At 43.7% G+C, this 27,519-nt stretch overlaps 1 protein-coding gene across 1 annotated transcript; it reads left to right on the top strand.

Moving 5' to 3' along the window:
* Positions 1–253: 253 nt before the first annotated feature.
* frmd6 (FERM domain containing 6) lies at positions 254–25,912 on the top strand. The gene is made up of 14 exons (XM_035168343.2): positions 254–535; positions 10,956–11,246; positions 11,919–12,009; positions 14,215–14,294; positions 15,098–15,174; positions 15,301–15,487; positions 16,659–16,814; positions 17,029–17,094; positions 17,220–17,288; positions 20,618–20,792; positions 21,616–21,924; positions 22,147–22,278; positions 22,547–22,638; positions 22,954–25,912. The coding sequence occupies exons 2-14, from the start codon at positions 11,148–11,150 to the stop codon at positions 23,242–23,244; spliced, it is 1,824 nt and encodes a 607-aa protein (XP_035024234.1). The 5' UTR covers positions 254–535; positions 10,956–11,147; the 3' UTR covers positions 23,245–25,912.
* Positions 25,913–27,519: the final 1,607 nt, after the last annotated feature.

The following is a 27,519-nucleotide window of genomic DNA, read 5'->3' as shown; positions in this document are numbered from 1 at the left end:
TACACAGGGTCGATGCCCGGTCTATTCCTGCCTCCTCTTCCATCATGACCGCGGTCAGCTCAGTCCGGAGGAATGGAATGAGAGGCAGCCGTGGACGATACCAACTCAGGGTTCCATTAGGGGGGGGAGACGCAGCGAGCACTGCGGCGTTAACGCGCATAAACTCACTCTAACGCCATCGAGAACCTTCTAGAACCCATAACTGTTTAATTAAGATGTCGTGAGTATGACTGCGCGGGTCTACACGGTTGATTCAGACCCGTGTGAGATGTGGATGTCGCTCCTCGCTCCCCGTGTTTCCGCTCGCAGCCTCCACACATGTGTTCCTCCTCCCGGTCGCTCCTCGTCCTGCGGGGACAGAATGTGGCGCCGCTCGAAAGCTGCGGAGCAACGACGCGTTTCCTCCGAACTTCTTCCCTGAAAACTCGCGATTTCTTCCGCGTCAGTTCTTGACTTCGGACGCAAAACTACCGCGGCTGGATTAACGCTCTCGTTCGGAATAGCTGGTTTCCCCCCCCTCATGTTAGAGACAGAGGTGAGTGTTTTGCGGTGGTTCTTCTCCATGCGGGATGCTGGGAGCGCTTTTCAACGTTTACCAAAAAATCTTTCGCACTCTTTTGCGGATACGACTCCAGTGACGTCATTGGAGCTAGGAACATTTTAATGAAAAATTTGCGTTAAATTTAACGTGTATACTAGTTAACGTGGGGGTGTTTTTTGGAACAGTTTAAAACATGTAAAAAGAGTTAACAGTGGTGATGCTGCCAGGACATTTTACTTTGGAATGTTAGCATCAAAAAGTTTCTAACATTCCAATTCCATTCTTTTCTCTCAGGTGAATTATTCATTCACTGTTTATGACGCAGGTTATTCCAATGGCTTCACCTTTTTTCTCCCCCTTGTTTTAATACTTTATGTGTATCGCACTTTTTTTTAAAACACACGTTGCAAAGATGTTACCCAAAATGTTACACGTTGATCCCAAGTGTTTGAACCTTAAAATGATAAAACTCCTCATTTGTTATTGCAGTGCAGTAAACATGCCATGGATCCCCCAACTCCAACAGGGGACAATGTTGTTAGATGTCAATCAATCCCCTTTAATGTGCCTTTGAGCAAACTCAAGAGTTGTTTTCTTAGCAACCAGGAATGCCAACAATTTCCCCTCTGTTTAAAATCAGACCAGAGGACAACCGGGAACAGACCGACTCACGCCTTTCTGCAGAGTCTAGTCATTTAGGCTCTGAACACTGTTTGGCTCCACTTGTTTTAACGAGAGTAAGTTTACTCTTCAGTGAGAGTATCTTTCATCCCCGGCCCACTCCCACCCAGAGGTCATTCTCGGGAAGGTGAGCGCTCCCTGGAGCTTCTTATTTTGCTCAAGGGCACTTCCGCTGAGAGGAATGCTTTGCCAGCTGAACTTGATTCTTACTGTAGAATTGTTTCACAATGCATTGCAAAATTAGGTATTTCGCATTCGAAAATGTTAGCGTGACTTCTGGCTCGCTCAGCACAGTCAGTGAGGGGATCTCCTGCAACACTTAAAACTCATCCAGTACACATGGCAGGCTAATCACATACCTTGTGTGGCCCATTCCCCAGCATACAGTACACAGGCCTGCCATCCAGGTCTCTGCTCCAGCTGTGAGAGGGGGGGGGGGACACACACGGAAGAAAAACAACTTGTGTTTTTGTGATTGTGTCACTGTCTTGGCTCAGTGGTGCAACAGAGCAAAGTGGTGCAGGTGCTGGCCGGACAGGAAGAGCTCTGCTTGAGCAGGAAACAAAAAGGAAATGTGTTAACAAAGGTGGTTTGTGTGTGTGTGTGTGTGTGTGTGTGTGTGTGTGTGTGTGTGTGTGTGTGTGTGTGTGTGTGTGTGTGTGTGTGTGTGTGTGTGTGTGTGTGTGTGTGTGTGTGTGTGTGTGTGTGTGTGTGTGTGTGTGTGTGTGTGTGTGTTGGTGACTCATTCACTTGAATCTGTGTAGGAATGTGTAATGGGGTGGCCTGAAATTGCACAAGGCAAACCCCACCAGCACCACTTCACTGATCACTTATGTCTGAGTAGCCCTGGAGCTTTTACCTTGATTCCACTGTCCCGTCACGTGGAAACCACACGTCACATATGACACTGTTTGTGACGTATACACTTCACTGAATTCAGGATCTATTGTTTTCCTGAATGTAACAGGGATTTCCTCAGCATTAAGGATTAAACCTGGCAGCCGTCTACCCTTATCCTGAGTTTTTGAGGGCCTAATACTTTTGGAAATGCTGCTGACCCCATTTTCGTTTGAAATCTGCTGGGCTGCATTTTAGTCTGGTCAGGCACAAACCAAGACTTTTCAAAAATTATGACGCTATCACCTGGTTTTGCTTCCTGGTTCTTATCAGTCACAAGTCAACCGCCAGTGATGTGTGCATAGTGTTGTGAAAACTGACTCTCAGTCCAAGAGAGGAAATCCCATGTCTCACTTGTTCGTAGTGTTTACTTTAACGAAGCAACCAACGGAGTAGTACCTTTTAATTTGTCATCCTTGTAAAGCACTTTGTAACCTAAGTTTTGAAAGGTGCTATATAAGTAAAATTGTACTTACTTTCTTCTGATACAGAGCTAAAACACTTGTCTGGACGGAGATTGTTTTAGTTGAAGAAGAACATCTTGTTTGTGCTTTACATTGCTAATGGGGAGATAACCTGTTATGCTAATGGAATCCTCATCTCCTCACAAATAATATTCTCCAATGGAAGTCTGATACACGCTGGGAGATGATTTGCATACTGTTTCAGTGGCTTGTTTTCAAATACCTGAATTTAATGAATTGATTTATGTAAATTTACAGCCTACGACTTTTTTGCCACTAGCTAAGATGTAAGAGGGATCATATTTTGATTGTCAGGACAATGTAAGTGAGGAATGAGGGTGTTACAGGTCCACGAGGAAGGAAGGATCAGATTACTGTTATTGTCATAAAGAGGTGAAACTCTATCTCCTACCATCCCCTATCGTGTGTTATCTCATCTGTGTTTACAATCTGTGGCTGTGTAGCATTTGAATATCTGTACTTGTAATTTATACAGGTGCCCTGGGCTCTTTGCTTTACCGTCCAGCCCATGTAGCTGCTTTCAGATGCCATCTTTGTATCGCAAGAAAAATTGCACAGACTTCACTATAGTCCTGAAATTGCTCAACAGAAGACCACAAGAAGAATTTTAAATGAAAACCTTCAACGTCGGTGTTGCATGCTTTTTTGCATGACTCCTTATATCCATGTCTGAAGTGCTCCATAGGGGGGGAGAAGAAAATGGGGTCAGTTCTTCCAGCATTTCTGTCTGATTCTCACTTTTTCTTGGGTTTTGTTTTTTTCCCCTCTGCTTGCATGGCCGCCTTAGTGAAGCTCGAGTCCTTTCAAGGAAGCAGACCAGAGAGATTTAACCTGCCGGCACCCCCTGAGGATATTATCGACTGCTCTCACTCCTCGCTGCAGCTCTCAGAACTTCCTGTTTGATATTTAGCTGATATTCAATGGAGTTTTTTGCAGGAAGATATGTTACTGAGACGCAGGTTCACTCCCAGTGCCAAGGTTTGCATATGCATAACCCAAAATTGCAGTTGTTGTTCCAGTTTTAAGTCCAGTTTGGCCTTTTTGGTGGAAGTGGCCAAATGATATATTTACAGGTATTTGTTTGATTTTGTATAATGCTGCAGAAAAACATAGCTTGCATAGCTTTTTTTGTCCTGTTTAAGAAGACACACCACGTCTCAGCCTTGTGACTCTTTTCAGGTGTGACAGTGTCAATAGAGGAGACGACCCCTGCTCACAGGAAACGGATCCGATCACCTGCAACAACTCTTCACATTCTGTCCAAACGCAGAAATCTTTGGTCGAAACAAAGCAGCAGGGCTCGGTCTTGGTTTGTTATAATTGCAGCTCATTTTTTAACCCTCTCCTTTAATGCTACTCGCTCTATTTCGAGCATACGTAATGGTCGGGTTGACGTTTCTGCGGTGTGTTGCACTGCGACTGCTAGTTTTGTGGGGTTACTCATGCACAGTCCAAGCCTGACTGCTGGGCGGGGAGGGAAGGGAGCGACTGCTGACTCTGTTCTAACACGTCTGGCAGCGCAGGCAGTTTGGAGTGTGTGTGTGTGTGTGTGTGCATGCATGTGTGTGTCCTTGCTCAGAGCAACATGGAAGCCAGATGTTATGGACGTTGAAAAATCTTTAGCATAAAGAGCATTTTTACTTCACTGAGAACTCATAGGTTTTTTGAACTTTACTGTTTGAGCTCCCTGTTGCTTCAGGTTTACAGCTTCCAAACAGTTACCTGTCGAACATTGTCAATACAATGATGTTGATTCAAGCAGTCAAGTGCACACTCATAATAGTTACCTGGTGGTTTGGCTTCAAAGAAGGAAAGTGTTTGGGTACAACATCCCAATGCTGCCAACTCCAACTCAAATCTTTCAGCCAACTCCAATAGGGACATAATCTAACTTAATCAAATATGTTTCTGTTGCATTCTGGATTACAATTGATTTATCTCCTCCAAATCTCGGTGGAAAATCAAGTCAAAAACAAAGGCACTTGTTTATGTTACTTGTTTAAGTAGAAAAGCTGGGTACTCCGACACTCCCTGCATAGTTCTGCTCCTCAGACAATGACTGTCATCAAGAGCAATTAGCTGCCAGCTATGTTTCATATTGTAATTTTCCTGTGTGTGCATGTGTGCGTACACGTCACAAGTGTGGGTTATATGCAAGGGTTGAATTGTGAAACAGCCGGGGGGCACATTCATTTAATTTATCATACTACTATGAACTATTACTAAGGAATGATGAATCCAGCTGGAAGAAGCTCCAGGTTCCAGTAATCCCTGGACAGAATTGATCAAAAGTCAAGTGAAAAGTCTGTAAAATTCTCTCTAGTAAGACGACTACTCCAGTGAAGTCAGATAATGTGCAGTAAATATTGCAGCTGGGTTTATTATGTGATTAGCAGTTGAGCCCGAGGCCACCCACCACCCATTCCTCGACGTTTCCCTATGAATTATAAAATATCATTACAGTGCTTTGCTGTGTACAGGCATGACCTTGAGAGGTTAATGAGCGTGACATTTGATTAAGGAGGACACGCTGGCGTTTACGCCTCACATCCTGGATTTATGAGGAAACACATATACGATAGATTATACTTCCTGTGAAAGAAAGCGATATTTACTGAAGCTGGTTCTGCCTGTGTTGTGGATAATTACCATAATCCAGACGCTACTTTTCATCAACTTGCAATAAGTCATTCAACACTGGTTTTAGGTTCTCATACTTTAATTTGACTTTGAGCCACAGATGGTTTGAGCCGGTTGGAAATAGACAAGGAATTCTGACACAAAAAAGTGTCTGCTGCCTGAACCTATGGGCAGAGGATCATGGGAATCGCAGTCTTAAATAGTGCTCAGTGTTTTTCTGCTTGAGATTAAGCTTAAAGGCTGAAACAAATACACACAGGGCATCCAGGTATTTATGGCGGAGCAGCTAAACTTGCTTCTAGGCTCTATTAATACCAGCAAGGGTCACAGCAGAGCTACACAAATATATAAACGACAACATCATCACAGTGAGGGCAGCCTTCTTTTGTAAGTAAAATAAACATAAATGAGTATTTTTTTTTCTGTACATAACGACAGCCACTTCCTGACATCACGAGCCGGCCAGGACCCAAAATAGATGTTTAGACCATCCATCCAGGATTAGTGGTTCGGGTGGTCAAGCATGTCGGCCACTAGCGAGCTTCTTCCTGTTTACTCTCCACACTCGGCCCCTCCTTCTTCAGCGTATCGGTAGGTTAGACGGAGACGAGCAGGGAAAGTCTCACAGCAAGGGCTCGTGCCATCTTGTGACCAATGTGATTTAGGGCTGCCCGTCAGCTCAGCAGCATTTCTCATTAGCTGAATAAACAGATATTTTGGCAGCGAACCGAGGAGGGGAGGGGAAAAAAGGACCAGTTCCCACTCAGATTTAGTTGTTGGCACTATTTTTAAAAGCTGTGGCCTTTTGAAAACGAGCCCTTCAGATATTTCAGCGAGGGCAGTTTGTGTCAGCATCTGCAGCAACACAAACATCCATCCTCTTATACGATTGTTTGTACGATAAAATTGGGATTTGATTTGTCTTTTTGCTGCAGACACCAAACCTATTGTTAATAATTTGAGTGAAAAATGAAGTGAATCTAGTCTGTGAACTTAGTGCCTTTATTTGAATTGTTTGATTGTTGTTTGTCTGTCCAGCTCATTCTCATGAATGCGATATCTTCGTAACACCTTGAGGGAATTTCTTCAAATTTGGCCCAAATATTCACTTGGACTTGAAGAGATAACAATATAATAAGCTTAGTTACAAGAGGACAACAATAAAATGATCAAAGTTCACTGTCACCTCACACTTTTAGGCCATAACTCAAGAATTCATACATTGATTGTGACTCAATACCTTTATAAACTTATTGTGAAAAGTATCACATTTTCTTATAGCTAGTACTCCAAATAAAGCTGCTTCAACTAAGTAATGTTTTGCTTAAACAAGAAATTGATTGTGAGAATTGATTGTGTTGATTACTTCCGTCAATTGATTAATGGTTTCATCTTTTCAAAGTTGTAAATATTGGAAAGTGAGTTGAATCTGCTTTTTTCCCGTACCTGAAAACCTAACTGACTCTACCTGTTGGGTCCTGATGCAGCCGTATAGTTCTCAAAGTCGGTGAAGCCGAACAACACCAGCCAGTTATAGTGAATAACACTAATGTATAACTTTATAAATAGGGTTCTGTTCTAGATTAGGAGTTACAGATCACGTGTGCAGCTCCAGGTTGTAGGATGATGGTGGAGAATGCAGTATATGTGCACGTGGAGCCGGTGGCGGTGCTGCCCGTTGTGTTCGTCAGGAATCAAAGACCGCCATTGTTGGAATGAGAAGCAGATGTTGGTGAGGAATTCTCCTGACTGCAGCAGTTTTTTTCATGCCTGAGCTTTGAGGGCCGCCTCACTCCATCTCCCTCCCTCCGTCCTGCGTTCTCTCGCCCCTCTCTGCTGTATACATCCTCCCTCTTCTTCCCTCCTTTCTCTGATAGTCTAACACAGACTCCACCTGAAGCTATTCTAAAATCAGCCCCCGTCCTCCTCCTTCTCCTTCTCCGAGCTGAGGAAGTTTTTCTTTGGCTTCACCCTCCAATAGTTGGTCGCAGAGACTCTCCGCCCCTCTGGTGTGTGAATGGAGGAGGGAAAGAACGAGAAAGAGAGAGGTGTAGTTGTGACAGAGGGCCTCTCTTTCTCTCTCCCAGTGTGGGGTTTGATGTCATGACTCTGAGGTTTGCCACGTTGACAGAATTCCTGTTTTCGGGCTGAAAGGCAGGAGGTAGAAGTTCCGTTCGCTGCTCTTTGTGTGTGTGTGTGTGTGTGTGTGTTGCTTTAGATGGACTTTAGTGTTGCATCACACTTTGCACGGCGGTGAAAGGGGTGATGGAAAGCAGCAGTAATGTTATTACCCAGCAGCACTCTCCTCGCACAGACCCAGCGTTTGCCATGCTGAGTGTAAGAGCCCTTTAATTTCACTGTGGACATTTCCTCTGTGGAGTAGACCAGACATGACACTATAGACTTTTAAACCCATCAATAATGACTGTACACAGTTGTCTCTGAGGTACCCGCCTCTGCATGAGACCAGCATACGTCCACTTTCACTACAACACTAAACACTATGATAATTGTGTCACAACTAGGGCGTCTGTGGAAAGCAGGAATCATATTTCCGGCTGCAGATGCAACATGATATGATTTTAGCGGAGACTGCTTCAAGGGCCATTAACCTCTCTGCAGGAAGACATGACTAAGCTGAATGTGTGAGTGTTTCCATCTTGTTCACAGATTTCAATCCCTGAGAAATACGAGTTTTTGAGCCCCTACAATAAAGAACTATGGAAATGCTGCAAGCCAGGTTTTAGGCTGAACCCATGCTACTATGTTTTAGTTTTAAAATGCATCATTGTTGCCACTTTTCCACCTGCTACACTACGCCAGAGTTTTCGAGCTCCTAAAACAAAGAACTCTGGTAACGCTGCCGGCCACGTTTGAGGCTATGTCCACAAGCATTTTGGCTTCAGTTTTAATCCCTGTTTATACAAACACGTCTGAAAACACATATCACGTGACCTCTCATGTACACTTGCCGTACGCATGCCGCTGTGAACATGAAGCATTTGGTTGTTTGTTTCAGAAAACTCTAAGCTACAAACAAGCAGCTGGAATAATAGCTAGTCACCTACACATGTAAGCAGTTGTGTCCATGTCGATGTTTCCAAACATCCCTGTTTCTGCTCTTTCAGACTAAATGCAGCTCCACCGGGACCAGCAGGGTTTCCAACATGTTTTAGAGATTGATATTAGCTTTAGTAATGATTCAATCTGCATCTTATCCTTTGCCTCTTTCAGTCGGCAAACAACAGAAATAATCATGTAGTTACACAAAGAACGATACAGTTAAGTCACGTTTCTGAAACTCCCGTCATGTGCGTGTTTTCTGTGCTCTTGCAAAGAGAGCAGTTAAAAAACACGGTGTTCTCGGCAAGTGTTGTATCGGTCGTGGTTTACTGGAACCACTCTCGCTCTTTGGATGAGAAGCGAGCGATGCTTGGAAGTGATCCAATTAGAAAGATCTCAGTGCTAATTAACCCTGCTGCCATCACACAGCTCAGCTGCTCTGTAGCTGCACCTGACATATGGTCATGGCAAGAGAACAGAGTGTGAGAGTGTTTGTGTGTCTGTGTGTGTGTGTGATGGATTTTTGTCTTCATGTACATATGTGTTTGTGCAGTGCAGCAGTTTACTCAAGGTCAGCAGCAGTGCAGGGAGTCGTCCCAGTCACGGCTCATCAGCTGACTCTGCTGAGTGGCCGGTTGCCTGCCACGCTGCACATCCAATGACCAGCTTTAATGAGAACTGATGCAGGATGTCAACGGTATGTGTATTTACGGCTGCTTTGCCCACAATGCTCCCTCTCTATGAATGTGGACAGCGGGCGTATTGAATGGGCACTTAGTCCGAAAAGCACTTTCAGAGTTTGCAGCAGAAGTCCCATCCCACAGCTAAAGGTGTTGTTTATTGGTTTGGGTCTGGTCGGTAATTTTAGTGTTGTTTCCACCGGTGACAGATAATCGACCTGCTGCTTTGTTACAGTAGCTGAACAACAGGGATTTTCATTATTAACACTCACTCTCCCATCTTGCAAGGCCTCATCCACGTTAGCACGGTTCAGTTTTAAACACATCATCTTCATCTTAGACACCTCACTGTTGCTGCGGTCACGCCCGCCATCCACACTACTCCAGATTTTTTCAACCTCCTAAAACAATACACTCGATAAACTGCACCGTCTTGTTTTTAGTTCTCTTTGTAGTAGGAACAGGCAGGAACTGAGATGTTAGGATAACGCAGTCTCCCGCATTTACATCCTGAGTGGTTCTTATCATTCATGACTAGACTACCAGCGGTTAATGCAAAACGCTGTTAACACTTAATGTCCTGACCTCTAAGAAAAGAAATCCCTAATACATAATTTTCAACATTGCTTTTCCTTGTTTGTTGTATTTTCTATAAGTTTGGAACCGGCTGCAGAGGAGACAATCTGTTTCAGGAGTCGTGACACTGCAGCAAAGCCCAACATTAAGATAATGATCTATTGGTTCCTTAACCCTAAACTTTCTGCCTTCGTCTTTTAAAATTCAAATTGCTTTCCTCTCTCCGTCATGTGATCCTGCCCATTATCTGCCCTATCTGTTTTTAATGACAACATGTCCTCTGGGTGAGGAACTTTAAAACAGGATGAGGTGATAATCTGGATCCGTTGTTCTTAAACATTCCTTTGTCTGCTGTGAGACTTTTCACACCCCCTGCTGGTCTCACACGCCCCAGGGCTCAGTTCACGCTGTGAGCTGTTCTCAGGAGGTGTGTGTGTGTGTGTGTGTGTGTGTGTGTGAGTCACACGAAGTTGTGAAGATTTAACATGAGATTGGCTCAGGTGCAGAATAAAGTCAAATTTCTCCAACACATTTCTGTGAAAACACTTAAAATTCACTGAGCAGATATTCTGACACATTCCTGCAGCACTGATGTTCTTTACTTTTCCATAAATACCATAAAATCCATTTAGTGAAAGATTAAACATACACATCACAACAATCCCAGTGTTTAAGAAATAATAACATAACTTAGGGATGTTTTAAATGTTTGTCTTTCTGTGTCAGCATCAATAGTACATGTGGATTTCAGCAGACAACTAAATATCAAACCGTGTCGACAGCTGAAAACAGAATGAGTTGACAAATCTGATGCCAGGAGGAAAATGTGGAGCTGTTTGACTCACAGTGCCGACAAAGTCAGATACCCGCTCAGCTTCTAAATCTCCGTGCACGAGTTTCACAACAGCTACTCTGCTGTGTTGTAATTCTGTTTTTGATGGGAAAGTGATAGGAAAGTGATAGAAAAAAACTAAAAAGTTGCTTTTCAGTCTGACTCAGTCTGAGTTCTGCGTGTTTCCTTCGAGCCATCGTTACATCTCATCAGTTCCTGTGCAGACAGATGTTCACATGTTCCTCTGGAGTCACTGACATTCTCCTGCACTGATGTCACACGTTCAAGGACATGAACAGGAATGCTGCCTCCTTTCATATGAAAACATAGGACTGTGGATGTAGCCTGATAATATCGGCTGAAATTAGCTATTCAAAGACATTTGATAATCTGCTTTTTATGTTTTTCTATATGAAAACTATCAGAAATATTTTTACCCCCTAATCCATTATGGTCAGGGTCTAATCCCCTCTCATTTCGCATAGCCCATCTTCATACGTTTGCATACAGCGTGATGCATTAAACTCAAGTCCTCCATCCTCTCTGTTGTGTCTCCACAGTGTCAGACTGCAGCTCACGTCCCCATGCCCTGCCCTGCGAGTGCTGCTCGGCCTGCTGAGCCCAGAGGTGCGTCAGGTGTGTCTGTCCTGGACTACAGCGACTGAGCTGTTGAGGAGGAGGAGGCGGGTCGTCAGAGGGCCCAGAGCCCCCGAAGCAGGCGGAGGGGCCTGTCCTGTCCCAGCCACTCGAAGATGAACAGACTGAGCTTCCACAACAACAAAACCATGCAGGACCGCCGCTGTGTCTGTGTCTTTCTGCCCAATGATGACACACTCAACGTCATAGTCAATGTGAGTAGACGTGTTGTCACTTCTCCTGTTTCAAGGCTGCTTTCAACATATATTTCAACATACATGGCTCCAGCTTTATAGATGAAATGTGCAGATATGTACAGTCAAAGGAGCAATTTTATATTTTGGGAAATAAAAAGATCGACACAAGAAACATGAGGAAACAGCTTCCCTAACTAAGTCTGAAGATATAAGTACATAAAAATATCATTTAATACGTGTAAATGAATAAACTCGAGAGGTGCTGTTAACTAGGATCAGTTTCCCTTAGTGTTGTATTGATTTTCTCATCTAAGAAGCTTTTTTAAAGAGCATAAATAGAGTTGTTTTAATTTCATAATAAATTTTGGTTTCTTGGCATCTGACAGCAGCTACTTACGAAACCCTGTTTTTTGTGGTGCAGAACCCTGCAGATGTTAATTACAGTAAATTAACAACCATAACTACAGCTTTGAATGTGACTTCCTGGTGTTGTTGGCCAAGAACAAAGTTTCGACATTAACTAAAATAGGTTTAACTTTACACAAGAAGTCACAGGGAGTCTGCAATACACACCAGACGTTAGCGTTTGATAGCGCATGTCTGATTGTCTTTGTGTAAGGTATGTGATTGCTAACAGATAAGCTAAAATTAATCGTCCTCCTCCTCCTCCTCCTCCTCTTATTTCCTCAGGTGAAGACTTTGTGCCAGGAACTGTTGGTGCAGGTGTGCGACCTCCTGAGACTGAAGGACTGTCATCTGTTTGGTCTCAGCGTTATTCAGAGTAAGACCTCTCATCTTCTTCGTGGGAAACAAAGAAATGCTTCTACTTCTGTTTGTGACTGAAGACTGTTTATAAAGATTGACAATGTAACATAATCTCCCTGGTGGCCGGTTGCAGTATCGGCCCTAAACCCTGTCTCCTCCATGGTTGTGAATGGGACATGAACCAAACTAAAAAGTCAAAATACACGTTTAGGTAGTTCTATCATACTGATGGTTCCTTAACCCTAAACTATACTACTATATTTCAATTTCCCTCTGATGCAAACTGTGCAGTGATCCACTCACAACGAGTAGCACATAAAACTGTGTAACCAGGCAGTTACTCTCCTCAGACAAATAACTTGGCTGAGAAGCGGGAATCCGCACTAGCATCTCTCACCTATCTGTCATGACGGCCTCCCAGGAACCAGGCCCACCTCGTCCTGACTGCCTCCCATTGTGCTGTGAGGGTAAAGTTGTTTTTACTGTGACGCTGGCCCAGCGAGGGTCGTGCGCATGGATTGAGTCAGCGTGTCTGTCCCACGGCCGAGCAGACAGCGGGTGACAGTTGTAGGCAACTGCAAAGGGAGAGTAAATGGCAAAGGCAGTGTCTAAAGACAGCTGGCCTCCACATGAGCCAATGACGGCACAGCAGGGCAGTTGAGCAGGAGCCAGTGGGTCTGATGGTGGGACATTCCTGAAGTGCTTGTCTGAACAGCGTGAAATCCCCAAGGCAAACAAAGGCCACCCACTCCCTGTGTGTCACCCACCGTCCCCTCTGACCAGAGCGTCACACAGACATACATCTGTTTCCTCGCTGTTTGGAGGATAACAAGAAAAACAATTACTCCTGCATTGATGAATGGATGAGGGTATTTTAAAGTTTTGCTCAGTGTGGTTCTCTACGGCAGATTATTTAACACTGTCTGTCCAGGATCCGACGGTTCAGGCTGGGTTTTGACAAACCTAGGATATAGACATATATCGGGCTCGGATCAGGTTCGGACACAAAATACAGAATTCCTCTTGAGTTCTGGTCGGGGTTGGTTAGTTTTCTCCCGAGCTCGGACGTAAAAAATTACTTCCAGAGCTGCACTCTAATCCACGCTATTATGTTTTAGTTTCAACAGCAATGATCCATTTCATTGTTAGTACAGTTACGCTTATGGTTCACACTACTTCGCAGTTCGCAAGCACCTAAAACGGAGAAGTCTTGAAACGCTGCTGACCGTATTCTAGTTTGAAAACTCTGGGGCTGCGCTGTAGCATCGTCTCAGGCTCTTGGAACTTGTTAGTATGAAAAGAATCATTAGCTGTAGCTTTACAGCGGTTGTTAATTAATTGGTTCTGACTTTGTTCCTCCATCACTCAAACTTTCTTCAGACGACCTCAGACGATCTCTTCAGATTTTTACAGATGCATATCCACTGTTGTTGTTCTCACACACACACATCAACTACATGATCGATGTTAACTGACAGCATAGGCCACTAAAATTAAGTTAAAGACTTCAAACAAGTCTTAAAAAACACGAGTTTCCACTTTCGATATTGGATATCGAGCAACAGGGATATTGTTTCTGGAAACAGTCGTCTCTGGAGTTTTTAAAATGTAATTCATGGATTCCTGAAGCACCACACACTAAATGCCGTTGACCTCAGCTGTAATGGGACGGCGGCAGAAGCCTCAGCTATCGTCACCAAATAAAACCCAAACTTTCTGGTGAAATGTTTTAAATTTAAAAAGGTGAAAACGAGGCCGGTAAGATTTTGGACATCGTCTTCATGTCTTGCTGCACATTTAATCGCTCTGATAACACAGTCACGAAGATATTCTCCGGTGCTCTGTAGGAGACGCTCTTCATCTACTGCAGCTTTTCAACAAGTATTCATTTTATAGAAACTGTGAGTTGTCAGATCAGCGAGCCGCAGCTCATGAAAGGCGTCACTTCAGGAGAAGATTAAGACGTGACAGAGCGAGGTGAAGAAATGAGAAGGAGTACCAGAGGCTCCGAGTACAAAGAGGGGAGCAGAGACTGTCTGATGTGATTGCTCTGAGCCCCGTCTTTGAACAGACCTCATTCAGGGGGGATTTCTCTGAGCAACATGAAGGCACCTATATGCACACACACACACACACACACACACACACACACACACACACACACACACACACACACACAGTGATGACAAAGACCTAAACCCGTCTCTCTCTCTCTTGACAGATAATGAACACATCTACATGGAGCTGGCTCAGAAACTGTCCAAATACTGTCCCAAGGAATGGAAGAGAGAAGCCAGCAAGGTGAGAAAAGATGTGAAGGGATTTAAACCTTCAGTTTAAAAAAAGTGTAACAGTGAGCAGAGGAGTGTAAGTCCACATTTTAAAGTGACACGAGAGAAGTTTCAGACACTAAAACTTAATAAAACTGGATTTAATAGATCCCCCTGTCTCGGATTTACAGGATTTATCTAAGAGTCAGCATCAGGTGAACATGCTCATAACGCAGGAAGTGGAAATATAAACTGACTCTTTTATTTTTAACCCTGTAGATTGCAGGTGTTTTTACCTCAGCCAAGGAAGTTATTTTTTCACCCCTTTTGGTTGGTTGGTTGATTTCCACAAAACTTGGAGGAAGTACAGATTTCCTAGTTAATTATTCATGGTTCTCGATGTAAACGTCGGGCATATTTAAAGGGACTGATCTCTATGAGTATGCAAAATTTTGTTGCACCCCAAAATATAATGGTTTCTTTCTTTGGGCCATGTCCCATCCGTCATAAATTGCTTTCTTAATTGATTTAGCTATTAATTGATTTAGCTGTTAGCTGTGAGACATGTTGCCCTTTCCCTGTACTATCCATGTGCATTTGAACTGACAGCAGATCAGCCCAGTTGGTAAACATGTTAATTGGAATGTTTTATAACTATTTGCTCTTTCCAGTTAAAGACGGATATCTTCATAGCTGTACCTTTAGGCCTAAACATTTCTTTAAAACTGCTCTTTCTCAATCTTGATGCTAAACAGTTGCTCCCTGACTTAACCGATGTAAAAATGTTCCCTGTCCTAAACAATAAACGTGGATTTCCACTTGTGTTTTTTCCAGGGTATCGACCAGTTTGGTCCTCCGATGATCATTCACTTCAGAGCTCAGTATTACGTGGAGAACGGGAGATTGATCAGGCAAGTGAAGCTCAAAGACTGTTCACAGCCTACTGCTACGAGTGACATCACCCGCCTGTAGCAGACTGTGTTAGCGTCACCTATAACATATAATCTGTTTAACTCTGCCCTCTGTCTGCCCTGCAGTGACCGGGCAGCCAGGTACTACTACTACTGGCACCTGAGGAAACAGGTGCTGCTCTCTCAGTGTATCCAACGGGAGGAGGCCTACTTCCTGCTGGCGGCCTTCGCCCTGCAGGCCGACCTCGGCAACTTCAAACGCAACAAGCACTTTGGGAAATACTTTGAACCTGAAGCCTACTTCCCCCCGTGGGTGAGTTTGTCTAACCTGTAACGCATGTGGCCTGAACTCCTGTTTGTCAAAGTTATTAAAGAGAAAAGAAAGTGATGATTTAGGACCAGCGACCGTCATCCTTCATCTTTCTTCTAACTGTTCACACCAGTTCACATCTGGATCTTCTTTGTTCTGCTGCAACTGAGCACAACCTGGAAAACAAAAAACAAAACCTGACCTATTTTCTCTCTGGCTCTTATTTAAATATCAGGCACTTGTTTATTTTATGTGATTATGTAAGAGACGTGTGATTATTTGCTTTAGAGCTCAAGGTGACGTCTTTAAATATCTTGTTTTGACCTACTCACATTCCCGAAACTCAAAGATATTAAGCTCACAACTAAAAATAAAATGAAGAAAAAGCAGCAGCCAAAAATTGCTTAAACATGTTGTGAGTAATACAACAAACACATTAATGTATTAGACGGGTAAGTCGTTCTGTGGTGAGCTTGTCTGACATTCTACTGAGTCACAGTGAAATCTCCCTGAAATAAATAACAGGTCCAAGCTGACCAAATATAAAGTTCAGGGTCCTGGTCTGTGGTGTGAACAGAATCTGGGTCTGTAGCCACCTGCCATTAATCACACTGACCAAACACGTAGCGACAGCTCCACGTCTGAGCATGTGCGATAATGAGAACTGGGACAGCAAGTTTATTTTTGTCCATGAAAGTGGAACAAACACACACTGTTAGATTTTTTTAATCTTGAGAAATTCTCCAGTTTATGTTCCTACTCTGGCCACACCGCCGTTCACCGCCGTCCTCCACCGTGGCGTTTATAACCACCACACCCGTCTGATTGCCCTCCACTTCCTGTGATTAGCCTCCTGCCTCCTTATCGCCACTTGAAACCAGGCGGTGACAGGAAATGGTTTGATGATGAGCGCTACCCAGCAGTAAATCTCTCGTGGATTTAGGTGCTTAGAAAACTCACTTATGAAATCTTCAGAAGTCACATGCGGAGCTTAGCCGGAGTGTTTCCGGTTCCTTGTTCGGTCTCTGCAGGCTGACATCAGTTTGCTCTGCAGCAGGCAGCCTCATTATCCTCATTGGCAACTTGTGCTGCCAATCTGCTGAAACGTGTCCACACAACTTCAGGGCAGCCAAGCCTGACATTTCTCTCTCTCTCTCTCCTTCTTCCTGCCCAGGTGATAGCCAAGCGCGGCCGTGAGTACATCCTGAGACACATCCCCAACATGCACAAAGACCAGTTTGCTCTCACGGCTTCAGAGGCGCACCTCAAATACATCAAGGAGTGTGCTCAGCTTGATGACGTCACTGTCCACTACTACAGACTCTACAAGGTGAGAGATGGGATCAAACGCACAGTCGCTGTCTCTTGTACTTTTCACAACGCAGGTGGTTGTTTCTGTAGAAGACTATGAATCTACATGCAGATGCCGTGGTTGGAAATACAAGCTCTGCTGCTTTTTGTTTAGTTTTTGGCTGAGGGTAAATTTCCTTTACTTATATCAGTCAGGCTCTATCATTTAAGTATGGTTTCTTCTCTTTCAACAGGACAAGAAAGAAGTGGAGGCATCGCTTACATTGGGACTGACTTTACGTGGCATTCAAATATTCCAGGTACAGTTTTTATTTGCGAAGCGATAGAATATGTGTCTATTGTGGGTTTTACTGTCTCCCTGCCTTTCCTGGATCTGAGTTTGAAATTGTAATTATTGACTTTGTCTGTTTTTGTCTTTTTGCAGAACGTCGGCACTGTGAGGCAACTGTTGTACGACTTCCCCTGGACCAACGTGGGAAAACTGGTATTTGTGGTGAGTCAGACGCACCATCAGAACAACACATTTTCCATCGGTGCCGTTTGTTCTTTCTCTTTCTCTATTGTAACGAGGATGAAACCCGAGCATCCTCTGGCTCACGGTGATGTTTGTGGAAGCCTCGCTCCTGCTCAGGGTCGTGGAAACGCAAGGCTCCTTTTCTCCACGCTGTTTTATCTTAGCCCTGCAAGTCCTCTGGAACAAATCAGGGATTTAGACCGACTTTTTTTGCTTGTGCGCACACACTAACACACACACACAGACACACACTCACAGCATATATGCTTTCTCGTAAGCAGCATTATATTCTCTCATGATATACATGTCTCCAGATTTATCAGAGTAAATTTTAATTATTGCCCTCTCAAGGAAATCCTGTTAAATCTTCTCATCTCTGCCCTGAGTCAGCTCGTTGTTCAGTCGACTGCAGCAGTCTGTTAATTTGCTTCCATAGGGTTTCTGTTATCACAGGGAGGCAGAGAAGCCGACCATATATCTGTTTCACTCTGACGCCTTCATGTTTTCTGCCGGTCGGCTAATAATCACAACCCAGAGAGGTAATTATTGCTTGTCACTGCCGTTTGCTCCTTGTGCGTCTAATTTTGTCTCCCTCTGTATTTTTAAATATGTTAATGGGTTTTTGGAAAGTTTTTACGACTGCGCGGCTTCTGAGAAAAATGCTTTGTTGTCCCAGAATGTTTACGGTTTTGCGTCGCCTTGATTTTGGCATTGTCCCTCAGTTCATAGGGGAAAGACATCCTGTTTTTCTCATTTCTCTTTTTTTCCCGGTGGTTTCCCTGCATCTGCCGTCTGCGGCGCCGTGACAGTGCACCGGCGATGGCGTGGCTGTGGTCTCACAGTGGACATGAAGGGCCTCTCGCGGCCACGTCCCACCCTTCTGCTGAATAACAGGCTTTCTCCCTTCGCCCCACCCTCGAGTCACGTCATCCAACACCGCTGCCACCACGGCTGCAGCAACGGGCCGAGCGAGCCAGAGAGGGCGGAGGGACATGTGGGGTCAATAAGCACCAGATGTTGCAAATGTTTTGGATCTGGGCTTTTGGCCGATGTGACTTTAGCTTGTCTTTGGTATCGAGGTTAGAGAAGGAGGGGCGCGTTTTCCGCTCGGTGTTGGAAAAGGTTGGAATTCAGTTTTCTGATGCAATAAGAGAAAACCAAGTTCTGCTTCTCTGGAGCTGGTGAGAGTTCGATGTGCTCCCACTGAAATGAAGTCATCACCCTGGTGTCCTGTGGTGGTGGATCTGGGGCCAGCCTCTGACCTCAGCAGAACTCTAGTTAATGCTGGTGTTGATGATAGATCGTTGGATAAAACGTCCCCTCGGTGATGTGGGCAGTTTTTCGATGTGTGTGGCCTGTCTTTTTGGAAAAAGGGGAGAAAGTTGTGCAGCTGTCTTGTGCAGGGAGTTTAGATGGAGCGATCACGTGTGCGTCATGTAACAAGAAACTTGTCTAAGTGGTTTCTGAACAGTGTTTAATAACCTGCTTGACACCAGTCGGCTGCTGTTTTGTGTTTTGTTTGGAATAGAGTTACTGCCGGCAGGGAGGCAGTTGACTCGGCATGTTTGGTTTCTGGAGTGTGGGTAGATTTGCCCCTTTTCAAACACATACTAGTGGAAACAGCAACTTAACTCGTTCCCGTGTCGGTTCATGATAAACATCCATAGATTGATTTAGAAATAATTCTCCTTTAAACTTGATATATTTACATCTGTGGTCTCATGATCTTTTAGCCTGACTTCCTGCTGAACACATTAAGGCTGTCACTTATCCCAAAAATCTAGTTCGAATGAATTTTATGTGACAAAACGTTTCCATTCGCCGCTTCTCAAATGCTTTGGTGTTGTGATTTGTCCACCTAGGACGGCTGTGCATGTTAGCAACCTCCATTTTCGTAGCCAAAGAAGTTGACATCGCTGACTTAATTTACTGACAGGTCAACAGGGCATGCAATAGGTCAAACTCGCTGGATCCCGAGGCAAATTATTTCAGATGGTCTGATGTACTTCTAGACTGTGTAGTTTGAAGCTCTCAGACAACTCCTCTATCTATCTATCCACATTTGCTTTGAAAACTTGCTTGAAAACGTTCCCAGTACAGCAGCGTCCCAGTGGCCTCTGGGCTTGTGGCGCTGCATCGTCCTTGGTTTGTGTTGCGCCGGATCTCTTTGTCCCATATCGTTCCTGTTTTCTGTTCGCCCTCCACTCCTCTCATCTCTCCACTGTCGGCTGTGGAATAGAAGCCTTGATATAACTGTCCTGGGACATGCTTAGTATCACTGACCACGTTAGCATCGGCATTTCCGAGCATCTTCACTGATTTGAGCTAAAACATGCAACTTGTCAACCAAGTAGACCTGAAGTAGAAACAGCCAGGAGTTCAAATTTGTCAGATGAAAAGAAGAAGCACATAGAAAAACTTGGTGTTACAAAGCAGAGATGTGATGCAGCTGCAGCCTGTGTTGACTCACTCACTTTGGCTCGTTCACACCTGGCTGCTGCCCAGTGCGACTCCACCGTTTCACTGGCGGCCACTCGGAGCTGTTGAGGGGCAGTTTGAGGTTGAAGACAAATACTCAACTTGGATGAGAATAAATCTCCTTCGTTTTCCCACCAACCAGGAAATCTCTCGGCCTCAAGGAGACCTCTGCCCGGAGAAAATGATCTTTCATAGGAAAAGCCACTGTCAAAGACCCGTCAGTTGGTTTTTATGATCTAATTTCCCTACAGTAAGAAGATGAATATTTAAAACGTGCTTCCCCTTCTTGAGTTCAGGCTTTAAAGAAACTTCAAATCAGCTGGATTCTTTAATAACATCTGGATAAATAAAGTCAAAATCCTTGTGGTCAAAAACCTGCACCTCTTTGCGTTTTCACAGTCTTAAAACTGGGCCGTCACCTTTTGAAAGTCCAAACCTTTGCAGAAATGTTTATAGGTCTGTATTGAAAACAACCCCGCTGACACTGGAGACAGCTGTTATTGAGTCGTGCGTCTGCCAAAAGGCGAGGGGAGAAAGCACAAACCCACCATTTTAGTTTTTCCGTGTATTCAGCCAACATGTCCTCTCCCTGGAAAATCATCAGAACGGCTCAAAAATGCTTTGTTTCAGAGTCTGTATGAAGAAATGAGAAACAGACACGTGAACTGAATGTCGCTTTGTGTTCGGCTACATAATCGTATTTTAAAACAGACTTCGTTCTTCCTCTGAGGTTCCTCTGTCTTTCATTCCTTCTTTCATAACTGCAGTAAATCATCCTGTAGTCCTGTAATCAACATTCATCTTTTCCTTTTATCCTCCTGCTCTCACAGGGGAAGAAGTTTGAGATCCTTCCTGACGGCCTCCCCTCGGCCAGGAAACTCATCTACTACACCGGTTGTCCAGCGCGCTCTCGCCACCTCCTGCAGCTGCTCAGCAACAGCCACCGGCTCTACATGAACCTGCAACCTGTTCTCAAACAAGTTCGGCGACTGGAGGAGAACGAAGGTAGGCGCCAGCAGCTAATATTATTTAATTACTTAGTTTTTTTCATCTCTTCTTTCAGCGTGTGCCAGAACTCGATAACAATGATCAGGTGAATAATGACAGCTGTAAAATACGACAGCATAAACTCCTGGAAGGGAAAGTTACTTCCTGGAGTCTGACATTCTCCTTCTGGAGGGGCAGTATGTGAGACTGCAAATGTCTGAGTCAGTTCCTCCTGACATCCTCCAGAACTTTTCCTACCAGCCCTCTTGTAATTTGTTTGGAAAATGTCGGAGTGAGCTCATGTGAGAATACAGCAGGAGAATGTCTGGAAAAATCCCAGCGAACGATCTGGCACGTTGATGATGGTTTTTATCACGCAACAGACATAAAACTGAAACTAAACTAGAATAAAACAGATGAAAAAGAGGAGTCATACACGTAGAAGACGTAGGCAAAGACGTCAACTGGGAAAGTCCAGACCGAATTGATATTGAAAACGGTTTCTCTTTCTTTGGCAGCTTTGAAAAAATTGTCCGACATAAAAAACACAACACATTAAAACAAAAAAAGTTGTTTTTACACTTTAGTTTTGTGAAGTTGAAACAAGAGAGAACGTGTGTTAATTGTTGAGTTTTAGAAAAGCTGGTCTGTGGATTGTTTGACCTTTGAGCAGAAGGAATTATCTGCTAGAAAACTAATAATTTCCCAGAGTTTTGAAGTTTTGCTTTAAGGTTTATAATTCTAGACAGCACTTAAAGTTGTGGCTCTTGAAAACTGTAATTTTATAATCGATTCAATCTGTAATAAATAATTAAATGCGTCTCTGCTTGTGTGATTTCAGAGAAGAAGCAGTACAGGGAGTCGTACATCAGCGACGCTCTCGAGCTGGACATGGACCACCTGGACAAACGCTCCCGGGCCAGCGGCAGCAGCGCGGGGAGCATGTCCCATCACAAACGCCTGTCTCGCCACTCCACAACCAGCCACGGGAGCTCGCACACCTCCGGCATTGGGACGGACAGCTTCAGGGCCCCGGGCCAGGCCCCACACAGGCCCCTGCGGACCTGCAGCTCGTCCACAACCAGCCACGGGAGCTCACACACCTCCGGCATCGAGAGCAGCGGCAAGGAGCGCATACTGGATGATGACGGTAAGAGCGAAGAGTTGATGTTTCAGCTACAATTAGTCAGTAGCAATAACTGTAATATCTAATTAAAGGAAGATACCTCCAGAAAATTTTTTATGTCCTTGCACCAAAAATGCTGCAAAATAATATCAAAAGACAGAAGGAAACTGCAGGTTATCAGTTCAAAGTTGTAATTATTTCAGGGGTTTTGTTGTGTAATAATTTAGGCAACATTTGTTCCTGCAGAGATCGAGATGCTGGTGGACGACCCCAAAGATTATGAGGAGCTACATGAGATGGCTCTGGACCAGGAGCTGTGCATCCACATCACAGAGGACATGTTGACGATGTCTCCTGATCAGACCAACGGATACTCAGGTACACATGGAGTTCTTTTTATATTACCACTTAAGGCCTGAATTACAGGTAAATTAACATAGACTTGATTTACTTCAGGGTTTCAGAGTTTTCCTTATCTGATGTTCTTCTAGAGCAAACCTGGAGAAGTAAAATTATATTTGAGTCACAGTTTTCCAACATTATGAGTAGAGAACGAGATTTAAAACCAGATATCAAATGTAACAATCAACCATGGGGAACACTTGCATAATACAGTAACTAAAACATTACCATACTTTCTCCTCAGGCCTGATCGTGAAAGATGTCAGCTCCTCCACCTCCAGTTCCTCCGAGACCGTCGTCAAGATGCGAGGACAGAGCATCGAGTCTCTGCCGCAGGTGATTGAGATTTAATGCTTGAGTTTCTCAGCGCTGCAGTAAAAACATCAAATATATTAAAGAGCATTAACCTCTTTTACGGCTTGATCCAGAGTGCGGTGACACGACGTCATCAGCTCGTTCCACCAGAGCACTTGAACAAACACCATAATTCATGTTAAGGATACAATTGGCTTATTCGGTGGACGGGTGGAATACTTGTCATATAACTGCCAATCTCTTTTTTGCAGATAAAAGAAAGTGTTGAGTGTCACAAGCTAAAGATGAGTAACTATTATTCAGGGTTTAATTTTGATTTGTTTCCTTCTCTCGCAGACATCTGCATGCAAGAAGCCCGACTCTTCGACCGACCGCCACAGCCAGTCCCTGGATGACGTCCGGCTCTACCAGAAGGACTGCCTGCAGTGGGCGGAGCTCTGCCAGGACACCGCCCACAGCTACACGTTCGGCTGCGCCCAGGAGCTGAGCGACAGCAGCGGCTACCAGGGTCTGGCCGATCAGCGCGCCGGCATGCTCGCCGACCAGCACCCGTTCCCCATCAAGAGAACCAACAAGTACTTCTCCCTGGACCTGACCAGCGAAGAGGTCCCGGAGTTTGTGGTGTGACGGAGACGAGGCGACCTCAGGGTGGCCTTTTCGCTCCTCCGTGTCACATGTGGAGATATTTCAGCCCTCAGGGAACGAGGCGAGAGAGGAGTGTCGGAGAGGTGGTTTCTATTCTTGGCAAGAAACGGAAGAGATGAGTAAACTGGCAACAAGTCGGCTGCATCTTCAGTCACCACGTCACACGTGTTACACAAGATAAATTAACAAATATGGAGGATTATGACTGAAACGGTCATTTTAAGAACGAACACTGGGCTCAAGAGAACCTGTGTCTTCAAAACCGGCTCCTCCTGTGTGAAAGGAAACAAAAGGGATCGTGGCATCTTCTTAAAAAAACAATTTTATTCAAATCTGTCTCCTCCAAACTTGTTTTAAAACAACGTGTGCATGCAGGTAGAGCCACAGCAGACACACAAATACGATGAGCATATCGAGGATTTCTGTGGAGGACAGAAAATCTCTCTGAGCTACGAACCAAAGACAAGAAATGATGCGTTCCTGCATCCGCGTCATTCTCACAGTGTGACGCAAACATTTCAGAGGGAAGATGGACCCATAATCCTTTTACTCTTCCTCTATGCCACTTCATTTTACCTCAGCAGGAAGTGCGGTGTGCCAACGCTCCCCCGTCTCCTCTCAGACTGGATCCTTAATCATGTGAAGACACACTCGACGTGCCTTCATCACACTATGCAGGTGTCAAAACCCTCGCCTTGACAATCACCCCCTTACCCCCTCGTCATTTTTAAACATCCAAGCCATCAGATTTCAAAGCTCTACTTTAAATCAACACATCGTGCACGCGCCTCGTCGGCAGATCAGGCTCGTTTTTCAGCATCTTAGATCACAAAAAGGTCAAAACTGTTTATTGTCCTGTGAAATCCGATCGAGTTTCCTGGGAGGAATGAGGTCGAGTTCGCTCCTGCGTGTCCAGACTCGAGTCGAGTTTGCGGCCTCAGAAGCTTACCTGTAATCCAGACTCAAGATGGAGCCCGGGCTGGTCGCCAGCCAAAACAAAACAGTTTTGGATGCATGCGTTATTTGTCTTTCTTTGAGTCCTTGTTATTTTTTGTTTCGTCTCATCGTTTTAAACTGGAATTTGTTACATTGTTTCCTGTTGTTTTACCTGAAATCTCTTTACATGTTGTGTTTTTTGTAAAAAAAAATCGTCCAGACTGTCATACAGTATTACATTCAAATCTATGCGACAGTATTAAGAGGTTTGTGGCTCCGAACAAGAAATTCTGGTTTCATTAATGAGATGTGAGCGAACTGTAGCCTGCGGTAGCTGACAGGTCGTGTTACACGCTCTTATTACGCGTAAATAACATCTCAACGTTTCAGTCCGCTGGTGTGAGTGAGGACGGGAGGTTGTTTTTGTTTTTTCTCGTAAGTCATGCAGCTCAAACTCAAAGTGCCGCAGTTATAGCTTTAAAAATACAGCCATAATGTTTTTATTTTAAAGTTCTCTGGGGTGAAAACACTAAAGATTTATTTAAAATGCACCGTAACCTTTTATCACGACAACAGAAAAAACGCTCTGTTTTAAAATGAACTTTTAAAACAAGTGTCACCATTGTGTTGCTTTAAATTATTTAAAAACAATAATTGGAAAAAAAGACCAGATTCTGCTGAATGAAAGTTGTGGTTTTAAAGTTTTCTTTCTAAGCAGAGAATTTCAAACACTTCATAAACAACATCACTGTGTTTACACAAAGCATAAGAAATATATCAATATATATTTTACTTTTGCTATATTGCCATTGATTTAAAAAAAATACTGTACAACCTCGTTAGACAGAGCCAGGCTAGTTGTTTCCCTCTATTTCCAGTCTTTATGCTAAGCTAAGCTAAGCAACTATGTGCTTGTGGTACAGTAGCTTCATATTTACTGTAGAGACACGAGAGTGGGTTCAATCCTGTTCTCCAACTCCCGGCAAGAAAGTGAAGAGTGTATTTCATGAAATGGCAAAACTATATGTTCAGTGTTCACTCTGCCACATGTCGTAGGCAGAGGAAATCCAGCAAACAACAAACATCAGAGCTGATAAATGTTCAGTCGAGCCTCAGCTCCTTAAATTCCTGTTGCTAAGCTGAACTGTGACGTGTGCATTCGTAGCTGCAAGTTTCCAAAGTCATATTTAATTTTTCCCCGAGTCAGCAAATACAGCATCCGAACAAGTTTTTTTTGTTTTGTTGAAAAAGACGTCTCTGTTTGACATAACTCATGAATTTGATACTGCTATGTAATTAAAAACAACTATATTTCTTACAGTTTGTTTCTTTCACTGTTTTGTGAACTTATACGTATTTCTACTCATTAATGGAAAATGTCTTAAGTCATATTTTGATGGACAATGATGTTTCTTATATTCAAACAGTGTGTGTGTTGAGGTACATAGCCATACAGTCATAACCCACCACCTTAAAGTCTTCATGATCTCTTCTGACTTCTCTCTCTGACTTCGATATATGGTCCAAGAGGCCGTATGTGTGTGTCCATCATCCTTTCTGTGAAAGGATCTCCCTTCAGGAAAAATGATTTTTTTTTTTTTGTCACCTTGTAGTTTGAAAGAAAAAAAAAGATTTGTTATTATGAAGTCTGGTCCGTGCCTTCCTGGTACTAACGCCCTCAATATCCAATAAAAAGGTACATTTATCTACCAAACATCTGCTGCTCTGTGGTGATTTCACTTTCAAGTTCAATTTGCAATGAATAATACGTTTGTTTGTCTTCCTACTTGGTTTTAAATATGTCCAGGAAACTGTTTATTATTAATGCTTTTTTCAAAATGAAATAAATGTGTTTATCAGACAGACATATCTAATAATCCACAGGAATGTTCTCGATCATGTTTCCAAACTCTTTCCTGAGCTTATGCTGCCCTCTGGTGACATTAACTTTCATGTGATTATCATTCTTGGCCTGAAGGTGGCAATATTGCCTGTGAAATCTCTTATCCAGCTGTTTATCATTACATGTTTGCATCTGCCCAGAGACACAAAACAACTAAATTATGTCAAAAAGTACAAAATGAGGCCGAGACATTTTAACTCTGTTCCTCTGGTGGAAACATTGCTGAAATATTTAAAGTGCTGACAGTAAAAGCATTTTGCATTTTTTTATTGAAACACAGTAACTGTACATGTTGTGTAGCACTGCATGACTCGTACGTCCCTGCAACCTGATGCTGATGTAACAGAAGTCATCTGTGCTCCAGCTGCTCTCGTCTTGTCCCTGAGGTGACGGAAAACCTTCCTCCTCCTCCTCTTCCTCCTCCTCCTCTTCCTCCTCCGCCTCCTCTGTTAAATCTGCCTCATAAATCTCAGTGACACTTTTGACCAGGCATTGACTCTTGAACAGAATAATGTGAAGCGCTGGATTCATTCCTGTCTGATCCTCCATCTGAGGAATAATCTTAAACTCGTGTCTCATTGTGTCTGACCCCCCCCTGATTTCACAGAGAACATTTATGAGTGTGTGCAATGTGGTGCGGATCCAAATCAAAATCTGGTTCTAATTGGTTTCATGAGAGTGTTTGGCCTTAGCACAGATATGTCAGAGATATGTATTCAGCTGCAAAGTGCAACTCCACCACTAGATGTCACTAAACTCTACACACTGAACCTTTAATGGAGAAACCTCAGCAGAGACTTGACACTATTGAAAAGTATCAATAAATAAGTATTTGAATCCATGTTTAATCCAAAATACTGTAAATGTTGGACTGAAGTTACAGATTCCCCTTTAATTGATAGTGAAAACGTGGATTGGATAATTGGGGGACGTTTCCTTTAAGAGGCAGGTAAATGTTAATCTGTGCAGGTTGTCATGGTTTTAATTCCTAATTCTAAAGGTTTTTTTATGATGGTTCCTTTCTTGAAGGTTGTTTAATGGAGCTGTGGAGAGACAGAGACCTGAGGCTGAGAGTCGGAGGTGAAGAGAACAGCTGTGTGCAGGTGTTTCCTAAAAACAAGGACTTGATCGGTGAAGTCTGGCTCCACTGATCAACAGCTTCAGGAGCTGCAGCAGCAGTGATGGACGTTAAGGCTTCAATGAATCAATCATAAACTTTCTTTTGATTTGAATATCAACGTGACTTTCACCTTTTGGAGAATCGTCGTCTTCTCTGATGCCCACAAGCCTCAGTGAACCTGCTTCCACATCCCAGTAAGTACCGGCCCAGAACCTGCCTTAGAATAAAGAGGTTTTAAAGTTTATTTCAGTGTCAGAGTAATGTATTGATAGTCAGGTCATACATTTATGATACACAG

This window comes from Hippoglossus stenolepis, chromosome 10 (genome assembly GCF_022539355.2).
Source record: "Hippoglossus stenolepis isolate QCI-W04-F060 chromosome 10, HSTE1.2, whole genome shotgun sequence".
In the NCBI taxonomy this organism is placed as follows: domain Eukaryota; kingdom Metazoa; phylum Chordata; class Actinopteri; order Pleuronectiformes; family Pleuronectidae; genus Hippoglossus; species Hippoglossus stenolepis.
The sequence above is the reverse complement of the archived record's forward strand: the minus strand, read 5'-3'. Positions and strand labels throughout refer to the sequence as shown.

Bases quoted from the DNA above. Each gene is read 5' to 3' on its own strand.
- frmd6 (XM_035168343.2), top strand. From the start codon at position 11,148: ATGAACAGACTGAGCTTCCACAACAACAAAACCATGCAGGACCGCCGC. The intron at 16,815-17,028 runs GTGAGAGATGGG...CTCTTTCAACAG, and splicing joins ACTACTACAGACTCTACAAG to GACAAGAAAGAAGTGGAGGC. The intron at 17,289-20,617 runs GTGAGTCAGACG...CTGCTCTCACAG, and splicing joins TGGGAAAACTGGTATTTGTG to GGGAAGAAGTTTGAGATCCT.